General features: G+C 40.7%; 2 protein-coding genes across 4 annotated transcripts in view; both read left to right on the forward strand.

Annotated features, from left to right (window-relative positions):
- Positions 1-19,684, forward strand: part of LOC149500347 (uncharacterized) — a 402,287-nt gene that overhangs the window by 185,989 nt on the left and 196,614 nt on the right. The window lies entirely within an intron of this gene.
- Positions 1-19,684, forward strand: part of dnc (phosphodiesterase dunce) — a 438,509-nt gene that overhangs the window by 11,482 nt on the left and 407,343 nt on the right. For all 3 annotated transcript variants that reach the window (XM_089737124.1, XM_089737125.1, XM_089737126.1), the window contains exon 3: positions 2,654-3,089. In XM_089737124.1, coding sequence (XP_089593250.1) covers positions 3,001-3,089 — 89 coding nt within the window. In that variant the 5' untranslated portion in view covers positions 2,654-3,000. The remainder of the gene's footprint in view (positions 1-2,653; positions 3,090-19,684) is intronic.

Genomic DNA, 19,684 nt, shown 5'->3' on the forward strand with positions numbered 1-19,684 from the left:
AATTAGAAGAACAATTCCGTTGATTTCCAACAACATTAATCCGTCTTGTAAGCTCGCTGTGTTACGAGCATCTACGGTATAAATTATAACGAACTAACGGAAATATTTTTTTTTGTATTACAAACAAAATATTTCACTGCTGTAGGCGAAAGCCTACCACTGATAATAAACAAAAAATAAAGTTGTAAGCGAAGATTCTACTTCGATAGATAGATAGAGATATTTGTCTATACTAACAAGTAAATACAGATTTAGAGATACAAATATATTAAAAGGCTTAAAGAAACCTTTGGTCAATTGAAAGATAATGTTTGAAAATACATATTTGAAAACAAATGAACGAGTAATTAATAACGAAAATTAAAATTTTCGTTATTAATTACTCGTTCATTTTACTTTAGTATTTTTTTACATTTTACTTACTTTTACTTACTTTTACTTTTATATTACTTTATACATTTTACTTTAGTATGCTCGTTTTGTGCCACAAAATATCTTTAACAATAAAAAAAAAACAGTTAATCACCTAGCGCACCACTCTCATAAATATCAAATTACGGTGCTAATTTATAATTGAGGCATCAATGATGTACTAGAACGTGTCAATTATCGTTCGGTTTACCCTATGAGTAATTTCTAGTTACAGCGTAACATGATATACAAATCATGATAGCAAATGTACGCTTACATTGAAGCTACGACAGAAACTTTAGTGAATGTGGGTGTTATTAACGATAAACTTCAGTTAACACGGTCCCAGTGAAATTGATTGAATTTTCGAATTATTAACGCGCGGGATCCTATTTGCGGATTTCACCGACTCTTTAACTTTTTGACGGTGCATTAAAATTTTCTGCTTAGTTTCGTTTGATAGTTAATCATTAATAATAAATACAGTTCATGTTTTATGACGGCTGCTATTGTCTTAAAAGTAAAGTGATCCGCCAACACCTAACGCGGTAATCTATTATCAATTGTTAGTAGTTTTTCTAACAAAATTAAACGAAATAATCCCAATTTAATTACGTCTTCTTTATCCTTGATAGTTTAAGGGACTCAGTAAATATGACAGTGCAAAGTAATAAAAAATGCCTATTATTGATTCCGGTTCAATTTCATTATTTGAATATTATAAATGTGAGTTAGTATGTCTTTTTTTGTAATATTAAGTAATGTGTGTAATAAAAAGGACGTAGTGATATATTTTTTAAAATTTAAGCTTAATAATTAAATGACAGTGAAACCGCGCGGCACATCTGGTATTATATTTTGAGAAAAGCATTATGTTACCGCTTATAGAATTTCACTTAGCTCCCCTAATAATAATAATTATGTATACATTTAACATAATATTATTTATGTATTGTATATATAGTTTTAACAAAATTTACCAAAAAAATGTCCTAATAAATCTGTAATCGCATTATTAAGCTAAATTAATCGTCAAAAAATTTTCTAATGTATTTTGTTCTAATATTTCTATTCGATTTTGGGATAAAAACGAGTTCAGTGTAAAAGGTTTTAATTAGTTTATTCAAAAGTAAAATTCAATATCACTTCTAACACAAAATTTCATTTACTGTATTTTTGTGACTAGTGCAGTAAAACCTTATATTAGCTAAAAACAAACTATTATAGAGGTACAAGATTCACGCTATAACACCAGAGTTTTCCACTGAATAATTTAACAATATTTGATGTGTATTGCGAGTTGTTGCGGCCCAACCCTTAATTTCTCGCATGATTGAAACCCTGACAGGCTGATACGCGCTATGTTAATATTATTATGTACATACAATATAAAGTCACGCTGACTTGTTTTATTTTGTGGTTCACACAGAGCGTTAGAGGGGATTTAAAAAATAGTTTCAACGCCTAGTTTTCGATGAAATTTTTGACAGAAAGAAACGTGGCTTTAAATAAACGAAGTTATTTTTATAAGAAATTAATTGAAGGCTTATAAATGAAATTAACAATATCGCAACGATTAGAACGGTGTTGTAGTAATAGTTTCTATTTATTTCACTGTCTATTGTCATTTGTCACAATATTTCTTGAATATTTTTTTTAAATAATGAAGTTGAAAGAAATTTTGAAAAATTCTTCGCAAAGTTTCATGTTAAGGAGACCGGAAAGCTCTTAAAGCTTTATCCCGGTGCGCGGAACAGCGAGCCGTGAATACGTAATTTCAATATTGCTTAAATTAATAATTCTTGTGAACCTATTATGGGATCGTTACAAAGCCTTTAAGATGACAGCCGAAAAGGTCACAGTATTCCTCTTTCAGTGTCTGTTTATTGGTATGATTACTTTATGAAGATAAAAGTCTGTAATAAATTATTGTCACATTGTACACACTTTCTAGAACTAAATAAGCATGAAAGAGGATAAGGCCTAATTTTCTACAAGGTTATTTGTCGGTTTTTTTTTGTGTATTCTTTGTTCGCGAATACTTTGGATGAATCTTTTTTAGACGAATTAAGGAAATACGACAATCGAGACTTGGACACAACCCAATATAATTAATTTAGATGCCAGAAGTCGTTTAGCAAATATTCGTCGCACGTAACTAGCTTAATATCTCCAGTCGCGATTCACTTACGGCGGAGATTCGTCCGCTGTGTGTCTAAATGTCTTTATCGGTTGTTTGCAGTCGCCCCGGAGCCTGTAATAAGCTCGCCGCGACCTCTCGGTCAACAATCTCCGTTGCCCGGCATCGAAGAGGAGGACGATTCCGATTGGCCCCTTGAAGACGCAACGGACACTACTATCACTCCGTCTTATAAGAGTACCAGAAGCAGTACCGACACCGCTTATACTTCGTCACGAAGCTCAGGCAAGAAACGAAGCTTCGGAAGCCCTTCTTCTGTTAAGATATGCGTTTCGGCTGCAGCTCGGAAGTCTAGTAAGGCTCGTAAGTGTGGAGCTAGTGCGGTTAGTGCGTCGCCCAGTCAAACTGGGTTGGGTGAAGAAGCTGTTGTGTCGCAGCCCCTGCACAAGATGCAGGCCGAACAAGGCAGCATCGGTGAGCTGCAGAGGTACCATGGCCGGTACCTCAAGAGCCGACGTCATACCCTCGCCAACGTTCGGTAAGTTTGTTAACTAATTTTAACGTAGGACTTCACGATAGGATATCACATGACACACAATTGCTTTACATTAAATCTATACTAATATTATATATTAAATTATTATATATATTATTATCGACCAGAAGTGAGGTAGTTAACAAAAAGAAATAAATAACACAGAACTGGCCTAATTATATTTCACTGAATTAACAAAACTTCTAGCAAAATGATTTCAATTTACTATTAACGAAAACTGTTAAAATTACATAAGTCTCAAACATTTTTCAACAAGAACCGCACACACGAACGCCACGCACAAAAAGAGACCAAGGCGCAGCGAGGGATCGTTTTTATAGTTTTAGCGCTGGCTCTCGGTCGGGGGTTGCCAGGACTCGGTAACACGGCCGTTCCTGATGGCGAGGCGTCCTCGACCGCTTCATCTCTCAGCAGAAGCATATCTCTTCCAGCTACGTCAGAGCTTGCATCAACAAGGTCACCCTCTGTAACGTAACAAAAAAATTACACCCAGACCTTAATGCTCTAAAACTTTCTAAAATTTAGAATCCCTACTACAGACGCAAGCGTGCACTCTTACATCTGCAGCGAGGACGAGCCAAAGATAAACATTTGAAGTGAGAAGAATGGATATCGCACAACTGTCCCAAACTGCGCAATTTGAGACACCTGTACGATTCCAGCGCGCTATTGTCGGCAATATTCACCGATACAGATACTGAACATTACCGACACAACACAGCTAAACAGTAGGGACGCAAAATCCGGCCGAATCCGCATCTACCATACTGCTCAAAAAAATAAACGGGAAGTAAAGCACCGTCGTGCCCACCTCAACCTCAAAAATGGGAAGTAAAGCACCGTCGTGCCCACCTCAACCTCAAAAATGGGAAGTAAAGCACCGAAGTGCCCACCTCGACCTTCACATATTAATTTCGACGAAAAGGCTGCATGTCACCGGGGTCCACTCGTAAGGATGATGTGGAAGCAGGGCAGCCGTCCCAGCTCCAGTCTGCTCCCACGATGCGAGGCTGCACCACGTGTGGTGGGCGTCCCGCTCGACCGTCCTGATAGACAATCCGTTGGGTAGTCCGCAGCAGCAGGCCGCAGACTAAGCGACATCGCCCTCTGCGTCACTGCCAGTCGTACAGCACCGTGCAGTCGGCGGCATGCGAGCAACACGTGCAGTATGCACGTCAGAAGTAGGTGAGCGCGCGCATGCAGCGGCACGCGAGCAACACGTGCAGCATGCACGTCTGAAGCAGGCGAGCGCGCGCAGGTAGCGGCCCGCGAGCAGTGCGCGCAGTATGCGCGCCAGATGTAGATGAGCGCGCGCAGGTAGCGGCACGCGAGCAGTGCGCGCAGGTAGCGGCACGCGAGCAGTGCGCGCAGCCAGCGGCACGCGAGCAGTGCGCGCAGCCAGCGGCACGCGAGCAGTGCGCGTAGCCAGCGGCACGTGAGCAGTGCGCGCAGCCAGCGCCACGTGAGCAGTGCGCGCAGCCAGCGGTACGCGAGCAGTGCGCGCAGTATGCGCGCCAGAAGTAGATGAGCGCGCGCAGGCAGCGGCACGCGAGTAGTGCGCGCAGCCAGCGGCACGCGAACAGTGCGCGCAGCCAGCGGTACGCGAGCAGTGCGCGCAGTATGCGCGCCAGAAGTAGATGAGCGCGCGCAGGCAGCGGCATGCGAGCAGCACGTGCAGTATGCACGCCAGAAGTAGGTGAGCGCGCGCAGGCAGCGGCACACCAGCAGTGCGCGCAGTCTGCACGGCTCTGCGCTCTCCTGCTGGAGCACGGCGCCGATTCGCTACTGACCTTACACGTCGGCGACAACGCCCTGCATCTGTGAACAAATCAGACAGAAGGCGCCTCCATTGTCAAAGTTTAGATAGTACCTGCAATGCTCCAATAATCCTGTTCGTCACGCCGTCCATCTGCTGACCAGCACTGCTACACACACCCGCCGATTTGCATGACGCTGTTCCAGGGTACTCAGGTGCACATGCGTCACCCCCTTCGACGGAAACCGTTGCTGCTGGTGGCAAAAATAACTGCGCGTGGCGTTCGGTACAAGAGTGCGACAGCGTATTGCGATTAGACGGTACCGGTAAAGTGGTCATTAATCTCACGATCTCACGAGTATAATTATGTTGCAAAGAACGGTTCCACGGAACTATGCCAGGAGACATCCTGCGGCGTAGGTGTCTTGCTCTTCCTACACACAGCACGATCGCGACGATGATTAATGTAACAAACTCGTAAATCTAGAATTCGAGCGGTCATGACAGCGTCGATGAGAATGATCGCGCCTGTATTTTCTACATCGACGTCCCGTCACTTTTCAAAAGCACGTGGTTTTATCCCACTTCTGATATTATCGACCAGAAGTGAGGTAGTTAACAAAAAGAAATAAATAACACAGAACTGGCCTAATTATATTTCACTGAATTAACAAAACTTCTAGCAAAATGATTTCAATTTACTATTAACGAAAACTGTTAAAATTACATAAGTCTCAAACATTTTTCAACAAGAACCGCACACACGAACGCCACGCACAAAAAGAGACCAAGGCGCAGCGAGGGATCGTTTTTATAGTTTTAGCGCTGGCTCTCGGTCGGGGGTTGCCAGGACTCGGTAACAATATATATAATTATAAAGAAGAAATATTTGTTTGTATTGAATAGGCTCCGAAACTACTGAAGTGATTTGAGAAATTCTTTCACTGTTTGGAAGCTACACTATTCCCGAGTAACATAGGCTATATACTTAATATAATCTTTTTTGAAAAAAATTAGGGATCCTTACTAAAACTCCAATAATGTAACCAAGGTGTAAAAAAATTACCTAAAAAATATTCTTTACATCGCGTGCCCAGCGAAAACTATTGATGATAGAATAAAATAATTTACAACGACTTTGTAGTTATTATTTATAAAAAGTGTCGCGACATCATAAAATATGTCTAACTATTATAGTTACGCCGCAATAAGTGTTCTTATATTTAAAAAAATAAAACAATGTCAAATATCGTTGAAATTTTTGTTAAAGACCCGAGCGGAGTCGCAGCGGGCCGCTAGTATTTAATATAAACAATTTTAATAAATATCCACCGTATTAAATAAAATTTAATTAAGAATTTATTATTTTTATAGTACCACAATAACTGTTGCAATGTAATATTCGTAACGCGAGATTAAACCATTGCAGTAGCTTTAACGATATTTTAAAGACTTAATCAAAGTTACTAGGTTTTCTATGAATATTAATAAAAATTTCGTATAACTTACACGGCGTGCTTACGCACGTTTATTTTTGCGGTTTTTCGCCTTTTACTATCCAACATACAAATGTTTATGAAATCCTCGATCATAAACGAGTTTTATGACACAAAACAAGATTACGGTTGTAAAACGTTCAGTAGTCAACACCCTGTGCAAACGCAATCAACTTGAATGAAAATTAAAACGCGATCAAGCGGATTACTTTTTTATTGAGATACGTATTAAATTGATATAGTTTTAGATCGTTAAATTGTTAGTAGAAGCAATCCTTGGAGGGCGTACTTTATCGCGTACAAAGTTTTAGTTATAAAGAACTCAAGATAAAATAAAAAAATCGGTTGTCTGTAAAGTCGGTTTACTAACGATAGTCGAACGTGACAACGTCATAAGAAAATACTGATGGAATGGTTTCATTTTACAAAAGAAAATTGTAATTTTATTTGTTTGATAGATATTTTGTATGGACAATTGACATCACATTCAATTTTCACTGAACTTCATACTTGACGAAAACATGTAAATGTATTATTGTATAGCAGCTGTCCACGCGGATGCATCGCTCACTCGAGTAGGAGAGAGACAGATGTCGAACGCTGCCGAACGCGGAGGCCGATTGTGCCTCTTTGTCGCTCGTTGCGCGCTCTCGTTTGCACTTCAAGCCTTAAATGGAACGCCTCAGAGCGAGGTAACGCCGCATGAGTCATGTTTTTTTCCTGCGTGCATCCGGCTCCATCGAATTATAAGACGTTGTCACGTCAAAAACGCATCGACATTGAACGCCCGCAATTTAGGATTAACTAGTTTGAGACAAGAACAAATATACCTAGACTCCTAATATTAAACATCTAATAATCATACATACTAATAATCATAAACCAATGTCATAATCTATATTATCTATCTATATATATAAAAATGAATTGCTGTTCCTTAGTCTCTCTAAAACTCGAGAACGGCTGAACCGATTTGGCTAATTTTGGTCTTTTATTATTTGTGGAAGTCCAGAGAAGGTTTAAAAGGTAGATAAATATGAAAATTCTCCGAATTAAATAAAGTTTAGATATTTTATTTATCGATTGAGGCACTACGAAGTCTCCCGGGTCAGCTAGTCACCTATAAAATCTATAAAGATGTTAATATTTGCATGCGTGTATGTTTATCCTGTATGCGTCACTAAGCTATTCATGGGATTTTAATGAAAATCAGTGCAGTTGTTGTTAATATTTCAGAGAATTTTTTTGTCATAATCTCATCAAATTAGGAGAGGTGCGTCTGTGCTTTTAAAAAATCTATGCTTTTCATACAATTAGCGATAGTCACAGCAGGAAGTGAAAATGTTTCACTAGTATAATTTAAACTCGTAACATACCTTTGCTATTTTGTAATTTCGTTAATATGTAGTACTCAAATTAAAATAAATATGAAATTATTATCTACAAGCTTGAAGAGTGTTGAAAATTATATATGTATTATCAAAGTGCCCAGGGTATTTTGGGCGATACGAACTAAAATATTCAGTATGCGGTGGTATTGACGTGTGGAGTGTAAACGTTGTTTTCTATTTCAATTATATGTGAATGCTTTACAGCTGTTATTCTAAGTAATAAATGCGGGTAAGTGGGTAACTATATTTGTGGGAAAAATGTCAATTCGGCATTCTGTCACTTAAGCCAAGGACTATTTTAGAAAAAAATAAATTGAACGTGAAAATTCTAGTGCTTGTATTGTATTAGATATTTCTAACACGCCTTACTACTAGTAATTATGCGAAGCGGATTTCGTTTTCCTTAGACGATGTTATTCCTTCGTTGTTGAAGTTATTTCTGAGCACGAGTTAGTCAGGTATGGCATTAGTAAGATTGGTAAGCCCTGCGTGATTTGAGCCCCGGCGTAATTGTGTAGAACATCGAACGATGGAAATACATCGGACATCTTATCCTTTATGCCACGAAAGAATTCTAAGAATACTCAGTATAAAAGCATAATCAAGAAACCAGATATGTGTGGCCTGGATGATAGGAATGGCCAATTATATCGGCTGTGGTGAACTAACACAAGTTACTATTTTTCAAAAGTATAATACATTTATCGATGATCAGTTTGTTTTTGTTTAATAAATCTAAAATATTTCAAAGAGATATTCGAGGCTTTGTTTATCACCTCTAAAGATTTAAAGGAGAGGCCATTTAATTGTATCTAGACGATTGCCAATAAAAACACTATTTATTAGTAGGGATATGATTGTGGAAAATCGATTCAAGTTTGACCGTGAGACATGGCGTTTTCCGTAATTCAATCATGAAGTCGTCGTGGCCTAAGGGATAAGACGTCCGGTGCATTCGTGTTAAGCGATGCACCCGATGTTCGAATCTCAGGCGGGTACCAATTTTTCTAATGAAATACGTACTCAACAAATGTTCACGATTGATTTCCACGGTGAAGGAATAACATCGTGTAATAAAAATCAAAACCCGCAAAAATTATAATTTGCGTAATTACTGGTGGTAGGATCTCTTGTGAGTCCGCGCGGGTGGGTACCACCACCCTGCCTATTTCTGCCGTGAAGCAGTAATGCGTTTTGGTTTGAAGGGTGGGGCAGCCGTTGTAACTTACTTGAGACCTTAGAACTTGTATCACAAGGTGGGTGGCGCATTTACGTTGTGAATGTCTATGGGCTCCAGTAATAACTTAATACCAGGTGGGCTGTGAGCTCGTCCACCCATCTAAGCAATAAAAAACAAAAAAACTCTCTGTGTAGTCTTCGAAGAGTTTCCGATCTAAGTTAAGTTCCCCACTTTATCAAACAACTTAATTTTTTCAATTATAAATAAGTTCAATGATATAAGCGTTTTAATGTTACATGTGGTCTGAGCGAACGCAACAGGGTGTGGTTTCGGCCCTAGAACGAATAATATCCATGTGCCAATTCAATGATTGAACGACGTCGTGGCATGATTGATTTCTGATGTCACCTGATGAATACGCAAACGTACCGTACCTTTTAACATATTATGTGTGCGTTACAAATGGAACACATTTTTCAAATCATGCACAGAATATAATTCGATGATGTCCATTTCATTAAATAGATGTTTTGAGGAATCATAATTATGTTACGTTTTCAAACGGATACCCGTAAATTGTTTGTTTCGGTTCAATGTGTTTTTAGGGTTTCGCATTACGCATTACTTTAAGAACTTTTAGTAGGTAATTGGAGATTTAAATTGTTGATAAATTAAAGGAATACGATGTATGAATGCTTCTTTTATACACGTGTATCTACGTTTTTGTTTATCTGTTGTAAATTTATTAGACAAAAAACTTGTTTTATTTCGAATCAAAATTAAAGTAAAACCAACGATGTAATGAAAATATAATAGTACAAGAAGGGCTTATCTTTGAAAACAATTTCTACCAGAGTATCATCCAGTACAGCAATAAATAATGTAAACGAAAAGTAGGTAGGTCTAAAACCTAGACTAATTTTGAAGTCGTCGTGGCCTAACAGATAAAACGTCCGGTGCATTCGTGTTGAGCGATGCAACGGTGTTCGAATCTCAGGCGGGTACCAATTTTTCTAATGAAATACGTACTCAACAAATGTTCACGATTGATTTCCACGGTGAAGGAATAACATCGTGTAATAAAAATGAAACCCGCAAAATTATAATTTGCGTAATTACTGGTGGTAGGACCTCTTGTGAGTCCGCGCGGGTGGGTACCACCACCCTGCCTATTTCTGCCGTGAAGCAGTAATGCGTTTCGATGAGAAGGGTGGGGCAGCCGTTGTAACTATACTTGAGACCTTAGAACTTATATCTCAAGGTGGGTGGCGCATTTACGTTGTGGATGTCTATGGGCTCCAGTAACCACTTAACATCAGGTGGGCGTTGAGCTCGTCCACCCATCTAAGCAATAAAAAAATAAAAATAAATTAATGCTTTATGAAAATCCTATCTCTATATATAAAAATGAATTGCTGTTCGTTAGTCTCGCTAAAACTCGAGAACGGCTGGACCGATTTGGCTTATTTTGGTCTTGAATTATTTGTGAAAGTCCAGAGAAGGTTTAAAAGGTAGATAAATATGAAAATGCTGGGAATTTTGTTTTTCCGTTGATATGTCCCCCGTCGGACGGATTACTTTTGTTTCATTTAAGTTTATTTTGTACAAAAATTTAGGTCTTTTATTTGTCGATTGAGATACTACGAAGTCTGCCGGGTCAGCTAGTTTTTAATAATAAACTGCCCGGATAGTAAACAATAAGGATGAAGAGAAAATCTTAAGGATTTTTAATATCGCACACAAGAAACACAATTTTGGGCCCACGGTCTGCTCCCAACATCAGCAGATCGTCAAATTCCACATACCGCCCCCCCTAGGCGCGGGGACCTCGTAGTAGGTTCGGCCCCCGGCCCGAAAAAAAAGGCCTACCCACGCTAATTCTTCCGGTAGGCAGTCGCTACTCGAAAACTTTTCGGCCCCGTCGGCCATTTTTCTACGAGCAATATGCCCTGCCCACTGCCACTTCAATGTCACAATCTTTTGGGCTATATTGGTTACCATGGTTTTGTTGCGAATCTCCTCATACACGATTTGATCTCGCAGCGAAACTCCGAGCGTAGCCCTCTCCATTATTTGCTCTTTCGGTGACCATGTCTCAGTGCCTTATGTCATTACCGACAACACATATTGGGCATGGTGTTTGTGATGAGTAGAATCTATATAGCTGTCCAAACGCTGCCCATCTGAGTTGGATTCGACGATTAACTATACTATTATCGCATAGCCCTCATTATTGCTCTTTCGGTGACCATGTCTCAGTGCCTTATGTCTTTACTGGCAACACATATTGGTCATGGTGTTTATGATGAGAAGATTCTATGTAGCTGTCCAAACGCTGCCCATCTGAGTTGGATTCGACGATTAACTATACTACTATCGCATAGCCCTTATTATTGCTCTTTCGGTGACCATGTCTCAGTGCCTTATGTCATCACCGGCAACACATATTGGTCATGGTGTTTGTGATGAGAAGATTCTACATAGCTGTCCAAATGCTGCCCATCCGAGTTGGATTCGACGATTAACTATACTACTATCGCATAGCCCTTATTATTGCTCTTTCGGTGACCATGTCTCAGTGCCTTATGTCATCACCGGCAACACATATTGGTCATGGTGTTTGTGATGAGAAGATTCTACATAGCTGTCCAAGTGCTGCCCATCCGAGTTGGATTCGACGATTAACTATACTATTATCGCATAGCTCTCATTATTGCTCTTTCGGTGACCATGTCTCAGTGCCTTATGTCATTACAGGCAACACATATTGGTCATGGCGTTTGTGATGAGTAGAATCTTCTTAGCTGTCCAAACGCTATCCATCCGAGTTGGATTCGACGATTAACTATACTATTATCGCCGTTTCGAACATCGTCTATAACAAACATCCATAGATATACATATGTATATACAACACAACTCTCCTCTTTATTTTAGAACTGTGAAACCGGAATGTGCGCTGCATCAATGAACTCTCTGTCATAACACGGCTCCCGGAAACTGACATGAGTTCCCTTAAAGAACTCGCTTGAGGTTAGACGCATTATGGCTATACACGATGCCCTACTTAACCGGAGATTTGCCTCTCATGTGTAGCTTTTATCCGAGAAATATACAAGCGCTGCATTGTGAGCCAGGAAAACTTTGACCTTTTATTAAATAGTTCATCAAAAATAGACATATTTCGTGTGCAATTATCTCCACATTTAGAGTTCCATTTCCTTTGTGAAATAAAATCATCTGTCGAATTTAGTAACGCTAACGCGAAGCTCCTCGGGGTATATGTTTCTATGAAAATGGAAATTTCTCGAAATGGAACGTCTATTTGTGAAAACAGTTATATTACGAGGCTCTCTGTTAATCAAACTTTACTTCATTACTTACAGAGGGTGTGACGGATACCGTGACATGATTCAGAGAAACAACACACAGTCATTTGCGTCATAAAACATTATTATGAGATTCCTTTACATTACAATACAAGGCATAATTACGTTCCGATAAAGTCGTAAACACGAAAAATCTAAAATCAAATCAAAATAAAAAAAAATTATTCAACATAAATGAAAGTACATACTTGCTGAACGTCAAAAGAACTACCGCCAATTCACAAAAACTAGCCTCCGTCCTGAGAAGAATTGGCAAGAAACTCAGCGGGCATGTCTTTTTTTTTTTAAATATTAGTTTTTTTTTTAATATTCATAAATAAATTCATAGAGTGCTCTTAACAAAAAAAAAACCTTTGTTTTGTACAAGTAGCTAGATATTGTTACACAATGGTCTTGAATCCTATTCATTCTCTAGCTGGGAAGTCACTAATAGCTTAATGGAAAACGTTGCAGACACTAAACGGAATTTTTAATATTTCGTGAAATGAATGACGCTTTGAGCACGCAGCTTGTTCTTTTGCCGGCTTCTAATGAAACATTTAGGAAGAAGGCTTTATGTATAATAAATACACGCGGCCCGTATTTACCGCATCTCACTAAAAACTAGCACGACATCTATACTAATATTATAAAGAGGAAAGATTTGTTTGTTTGTTTGTTTCGAATAGGCTCCGAAACTACTGGACCGATTTGAAAAATTAGTTTTCCATTAGGAGCCGACATTGTCCCTGATGAACATAGGCTACTTTTTTTTATTTATTTTTTATTTTATTTTTTTGTTTCATGTGTGTTTTAATGTTTCCGAAGCGAAGCGTGGGCGGGTCGCTAGTTAAAGTTATAAAGCTTGAAAGAGCGCTTTTGAGAATATCAACGTTCATTGGGGATTCTTTATATAATTCGACAAGATTAATATTATTTTATATGATATCATACAAGAATAAAACACCGTTTGTTGTTTAGTGTTAGTCGTCACTGTCAGTAAATTCAGAGGCAAATCCAAGTCGCTGTCAACGTACTAAACGGTAGGCAGCGGCTTACACTTTCCATGCTAATAAATGCAATAGTGGGTTTGTTTGACTACTTCGATTTCACATTTTGACTATTTAACGGTAAAGTTTTGGGTACACGTTTTCATGTACGTAGATAGATACAGAAAGAAAATGAGGTATTGATTTTCTCTTCTTGAGAAAAACCGCGTGTATAAGCTATTAATAAATTCTATATTTAAAAATAATAGTTTATTTTTATTCACGTTCTCTACTTTCGCGTGGTATTACAGATTTAATTGGAATTGTATAGCTTTGCTGGTACTTCAAAGAAAATTCTTGGCATAGAACCTTCAACGTGCAATACGTGGCACGCAAATCTTTTGAAGAAACATGAGCGTTTATATTTCGCATGCTACAACTATAGCCAATCGTGGCATAGTTCTTCAAACATTTGATATTATAGCAAATGTTTTAGGTTTTTTTTTTATTGCCCTTGTAGGCACACGAGCATACGGCCCACCTGATGGTGAGTGGTTACCGTCGCCCATGGACTTCAGCAATGCCGGGGGCAGAGCCAAGCCGCTGCCTACGGTGTTTTTATGTTATTCTATTTTTTCTAAATAATTTCGGTCTTATTCACAATTTAGGCATACAAGCTACCTTTGACTTATCGATATCATTTTTCAAGTTTATCACCAATCTTTTTTTTTTTTTATCGCTTAGATGAGTGGACGAGCTCACAGCCCACCTGGTGTTAAATGGTTACTGGAGCCCACAGACATCTACGACGTAAATGTGCCACCCACCTTTAGATATAAGCTCTAAGGTCTTAGTATAGTTACAACGGCTGCCTCACCCTTCAAGCCGAAATGCATTACTGCTTCACGGAAGAAATAGGCAGGGTGGTGGTACCTACCCACGCCAACTCACAAGAGGTCTTGCCACCAGTGTTTAGTAAAACAAATTTCAGAAAACGCAAATATAACGAGATACTTTATGTCAATAACACGTAATTCAATTTACGTTCTTACTTTATGACGGACGAATGAATGAAATGGAATGAATCGGTAGAAAAATGTCAAAAGCTATAAAGCTTTCAGTAGCTTTTACATTAAAGTCATTGAAGTTCTGCTGTAAGTGACCGTTTGTAGAACACAAAGTCATATCATTCAGTGGCTGAGATTGATGAGCGCAGTGCTCTCGGCGCATCGATTGGATGAAGTTATGCACTTTCGTTCATATACAACGTTTTTCTGCGAGGTAGCGCATTATGATTCTATTTTCATCGCAACACCTTCGACACGCAAACAGTTTGTAAACACATCACGGCTTCCGAAATAGAAAACGTTGGGTAAATATAGTAATTGATCGATAGGTCGATGCGTGGAGGCCCGAATCATCGTCTGAATAAAACAGGTGTGAAATTTTACTATGCGGTTTTCACGTAAGCACGTAAGCTGTTTACCGAGCCAACTGAGTCAGTCTGTTCAGACGTTAATTTAGTTTAGACTTTTGATACATGATGTTCAAGTTCAATCTTGAAAAGCTACAACTGAGAAACTTTATTAATTTGTTGGTAGTACTAGACGTGTTAACTATGTTTTCTCATTAATATGTGTGTCTGGCTTAAATATATTTGATAAATAGCATAATGTTTTAGATGTATTTATTATTTTGTACTTGAAAAATCATTCAAACGATAACTTATACGTGATATTTCTCCATTAGGTAATATTTAGAGTCAAAAAAGTAAGCTAATAGTCCTTATATAAGATTTTTTTAACATCATGAACTATGGCATGTGTGTATAACATATAGTTATGATAACATTTTAGGATATTACTCTAATTAATTAATTTAGCAATGAGTCTTAAGCAGTAACAGACAAGAGGATGAGACAAACAAACAAAAATAAATCGGTAAACTAAAGCTTTTTCAATTTTAAATAATAATTAAATTTTAATTAAATATTAATAATCTTTTTCAAAATGAGTTATCGGAGCTTTATGAGAAGACTGTCAAAATTTTTATTAGAAGATAAAAACGAATCAAACTACACGACTACTATATGACAATTTTCTTGAAACCTACTAATAAAGCTCCAATAACTCATTTTGAATAAGGTTGTTGTACTACTATTATAATAAAACCTAATTGAAATGATTAGACATAACGATATGTAGACATTCTATTAAATGATTTCCTATCGAACGTTTTAAAAATCACAGACATTGATCCATAAATAAAATTGACCTTAGAGTAAAACTTAAGAGGTCGTTTCGATTATTCGTGGGTGAGTGGTTCACTTCTAAAATGGGATGTGATGTGACGTACTTGGTTTTAACATAATGTCAAGCTATTTCGCTCAAATGCCTATCATAAAAACAAACAACTTGCCGCGTTTACGACACACAATTTTAGTTTATACGTACATATCGAGTCGATGATAGTAGAAAGTCTCAATTATTTGTATTTCAACAAATAATAGATTTATTATACATTGAAAACGTCCAGAACTCAATAAAACAATTTTAGTAGCAATATGAATCTTTATAATTATTACGGGCCTAACCATCATTTTTGCAAGCTACTAAATGTTGTGGTAAGAACTCCTTAAATAATAATATTCAAATACATATTAGTCGTGAAAGCTGAATACAATTTTTAGCTTTTAACAAAGCATCACCATTTCAACAATATTTTATTTAACTATTGATCTTATGGAAGAAACAGAAACAACAAAAAATATTTTAAGTCGAAAAGTCGGACAAATGATTGCCTAGCTCATAAAATAAAATATAGATAAACCATATAGAACCTCAAGTTATCCATTTTCCAACCGTTTCCAAACATAACTGAAGAATTTTCACTTCTCAATAACTTTCAAATGTCTCACATTGAGAAGTCCTAGTCAGTAAGAAAAAAAAAACATTTCATAATAATAACTACTTGGATACTACCGTACAGGATTGTGGCTCTAGTTTTTTTTTTTCATAATATCAAAAATACAAGTTACGTAGAGTAAAATGACTTTATAGAAACTTTCAATTCTGTAACAACCAAATCGTTCACACCTACCAAATAACCAGTGTTCACACTCAAAATAAATCCTACTTGCGTATTGAAAGCTGATAAGACAAGCTCGATCAGATCAATGTGGCGATTCCGATAGAGGCACCCGTCACGTGCGGACGTGCTCATCGACCACTCGATTGCCCGGCCTTTGTTCGCCCGGCTTTTGTTAGCCCGGCCATTGTTCGCGCGGCCTGTGTTCGTGGTACATCTGCCGACCAAGTGTTTTTTCTGGAAGTTTTTAATTGTTTTGTTTCCTTTTGTTATTTCTGTGTTCGTGGTACATCTGCCGACAAACTGTCTTCCTGGAAGTGTTTAATTGTTTTGTTTCTTTTTGTTATTTCTGTTTTGTTGTGTTTTTTTCTTTGTCCTGTAGTAATCGTGCCGCATCGCCACCTGTGTTCAATAGAACCGCTCAGGTCCGAGAAGTTGGGGCCTCGCCGCAAGGCGAGTGTTTTCTAAGACCCAGGGTAGCCCCACCTGGGCACGTAGCCATCATGGACGCTGTATTTGCGGAATTTCTCCGGCTTCGCTACCCAAAGCTCACTTCCGAGTTTCAGGCCTTCAAGGCCGATCACACCGCGAGCCCTCTCGTGGACTCCGCCGAGCTCGCTGCTCCTGCGTCGCCTGTACCTGCGTGCAAAGCTTCTGCATCGAGCACCGCAGCCTCCGTCCTGCCTGCCGTTCCCGCGTCGCCTATACTGGCGAGTAAAACTGCTGCGTCGTCCGCCGTGGTCACCGTTCCAGCAGGGCGATCATCCGCGGCCTCCGTCGCGCCCTCCAAAACACCTATTCGTAGGTCACCTGCGCCCGCCTCCTCGTCCTCCGACTCTGACTCGGAGATGGAGGTCGACCTCGCCCCCGCCTCATCGACGGATGGATTCACCCTGGTGCAAAAGGGTAAGAAGCGTGCCGCGGAGTCTCGAGCTCCCGCGGCCGCTAAAATTAGCAAAGCCGCGAACGCGTCGCGCCCGCGCCCTCAGACTCCCGTTGCGCCTCCAGCCCGTGCCACTCCGTCGCCGCGTCCGGTGGCACAAAATAAAACCCAGACCCCTCCCCCGGTAATCCTTCAAGAGAAGGCAGCTTGGGAACGAGTTTCCCTGGCCCTTAAGGCCAAAAATATCAATTTCACGAATGCCCGTAACCTCGCGAACGGCATTCAAATTAAGGTTCGAACACCCGACGACCATAGGGCCCTCTCTTCTTCACGTATACGCTCCAGGAGGAGCGCGAACTCCGTGCCGTTATACGTGGCATCCCTAAAGAGTTGGATGCCGAGCTCGTTAAGGCCGACCTTCTCGAACAAGGCCTACCGGTTAACTCCGTACACCGCATGCATACAGGCCGCGGAAGGGAGCCATATAATATGGTTCTCGTCGCCCTCCAGCCTACCCCCGAGGGTAAGCAAATATTCAACATCCGAACGGTCTGTAGCCTTTCCGGAATCGCAGTCGAAACCCCACACAAGAAAGGCACACCTAGCCAGTGCCATAACTGCCAATTATACGGGCATTCTTCCCGTAACTGTCACGCGCGCCCCCGATGCGTCAAGTGCTTAGGCGATCACGCCACGGCCCTATGCACTCGCGATCAAAAAACCGCGACGGAACCGCCTAGCTGCGTCCTGTGTCGAACACAGGGTCACCCCGCAAATTACCGCGGATGCCCCCGAGCCCCTAAAATAAATCGACGCGTCGCCCGCCAAAACCGCCTCCGAGCTTCCGGCCCAGACATCAAAGCCTCGGCACCCTCTGTATCGCAGGCTAAGCCAGCGTTCGTTCCGGCGCCGGTGCCCAGTGTCTCGGCCTGGGCGAAACCGCTGCCGTACACGAACACGGCTACAACTCCCTCCTCCGCGATTCGTCCCGCCCCCGCGACTCGTCCCTCTCCCGCGACTTGCCCTCCGACCGCGTCCGACAATCTCACTTTAGCGATCGACTTCTTTCAGTCGATCAACTTTGAGCGCGTTAACGCTTTGGGCGACGCCATTCGCGCTGCCTCCACTGCACAACACTTTATCGCCGTTGTGCAAGAATACGCCGACGTATACGCGTCATTAAATACGTACGTCCTCCCCTCACTCCGCCGGTAATCAATGGCGTATATAAGTAGAATAAAGTCCCTATCCGTAACGATAGGATTTTTTAACGCTTACGGTCTCGCAAATCAACGTGATCAGGTTTCTGACTTTTTGCGTGACCATCAAATTGATATCTTTTTAGTGCAGGAGACCCTACTTAAGCCCGCGCGCCGTGACCCTAAAATCGCGAACTATAACATGGTCAGGAACGACAGGCTCTCTGCTCGTGGTGGTGGTACCGTCATTTACTATAGAAGAGCCCTGCATTGCGTCCCGCTCGATCCTCCCGCGCTCGCTAATATCGAAGCATCAGTGTGCTGAATCTCACTGACGGGACACGCGCCGATCGTTATCGCGTCCGTTTATCTTCCACCGGATAAGCTCGTTCTAAGCAGTGATATCGAGGCGCTGCTCGGCATGTGGAGCTCTGTCATTCTGGCAGGCGACCTAAATTGTAAACACATCAGGTGGAACTCACACACTACAACCCCGAATGGCAGGCGGCTTGACGCGTTAGTCGATGATCTCGCCTTCGATATCGTCGCTCCGCTAACCCCGACTCACTACCCGCTAAATATCGCGCATCGCCCGGATATACTAGACATAGCGTTATTAAAAAACGTAACTCTGCGCTTACACTCGATCGAAGTAGTTTCAGAGTTAGATTCAGACCACCGTCCCGTCGTTATGAAGCTCGGTCGCGCTCCCGATTCCGTTCCCGTCACGAGGACTGTGGTGGATTGGCACACGCTGGGCATCAGCCTGGCTGAATCTGATCCACCATCGCTCCCGTTTAGTCCGGACTCTACCCCGTCTCCTCAGGATACCGCTGAAGCCATAGACATCTTAACGTCACACATCACCTCGACATTAGATAGGTCATCGAAACAAGTTGTAGCGGAGGACTTCCTTCACCGCTTCAAATTGTCCGACGATATTAGGGAACTCCTTAGAGCTAAGAACGCCTCGATACGCGCCTACGACAGGTATCCTACCGCGGAAAATCGAATTCGAATGCGTGCCCTACAACGCGACGTAAAGTCTCGCATCGCCGAAGTCCGAGATGCCAGATGGTCTGATTTCTTAGAAAGACTCGCGCCCTCTCAAAGGTCTTACTACCGCTTAGCTCGTACTCTCAAATCGGATACGGTAGTAACGTTCGCGGCGTTCGATGATGATGAAAAAGCAGAGCTGCTGGTCGATACATTGCAAACCCAGTGCACG

Source organism: Bombyx mandarina, chromosome 22 (genome assembly GCF_030267445.1).
Source record: "Bombyx mandarina strain Sakado chromosome 22, ASM3026744v2".
Taxonomy (NCBI): domain Eukaryota; kingdom Metazoa; phylum Arthropoda; class Insecta; order Lepidoptera; family Bombycidae; genus Bombyx; species Bombyx mandarina.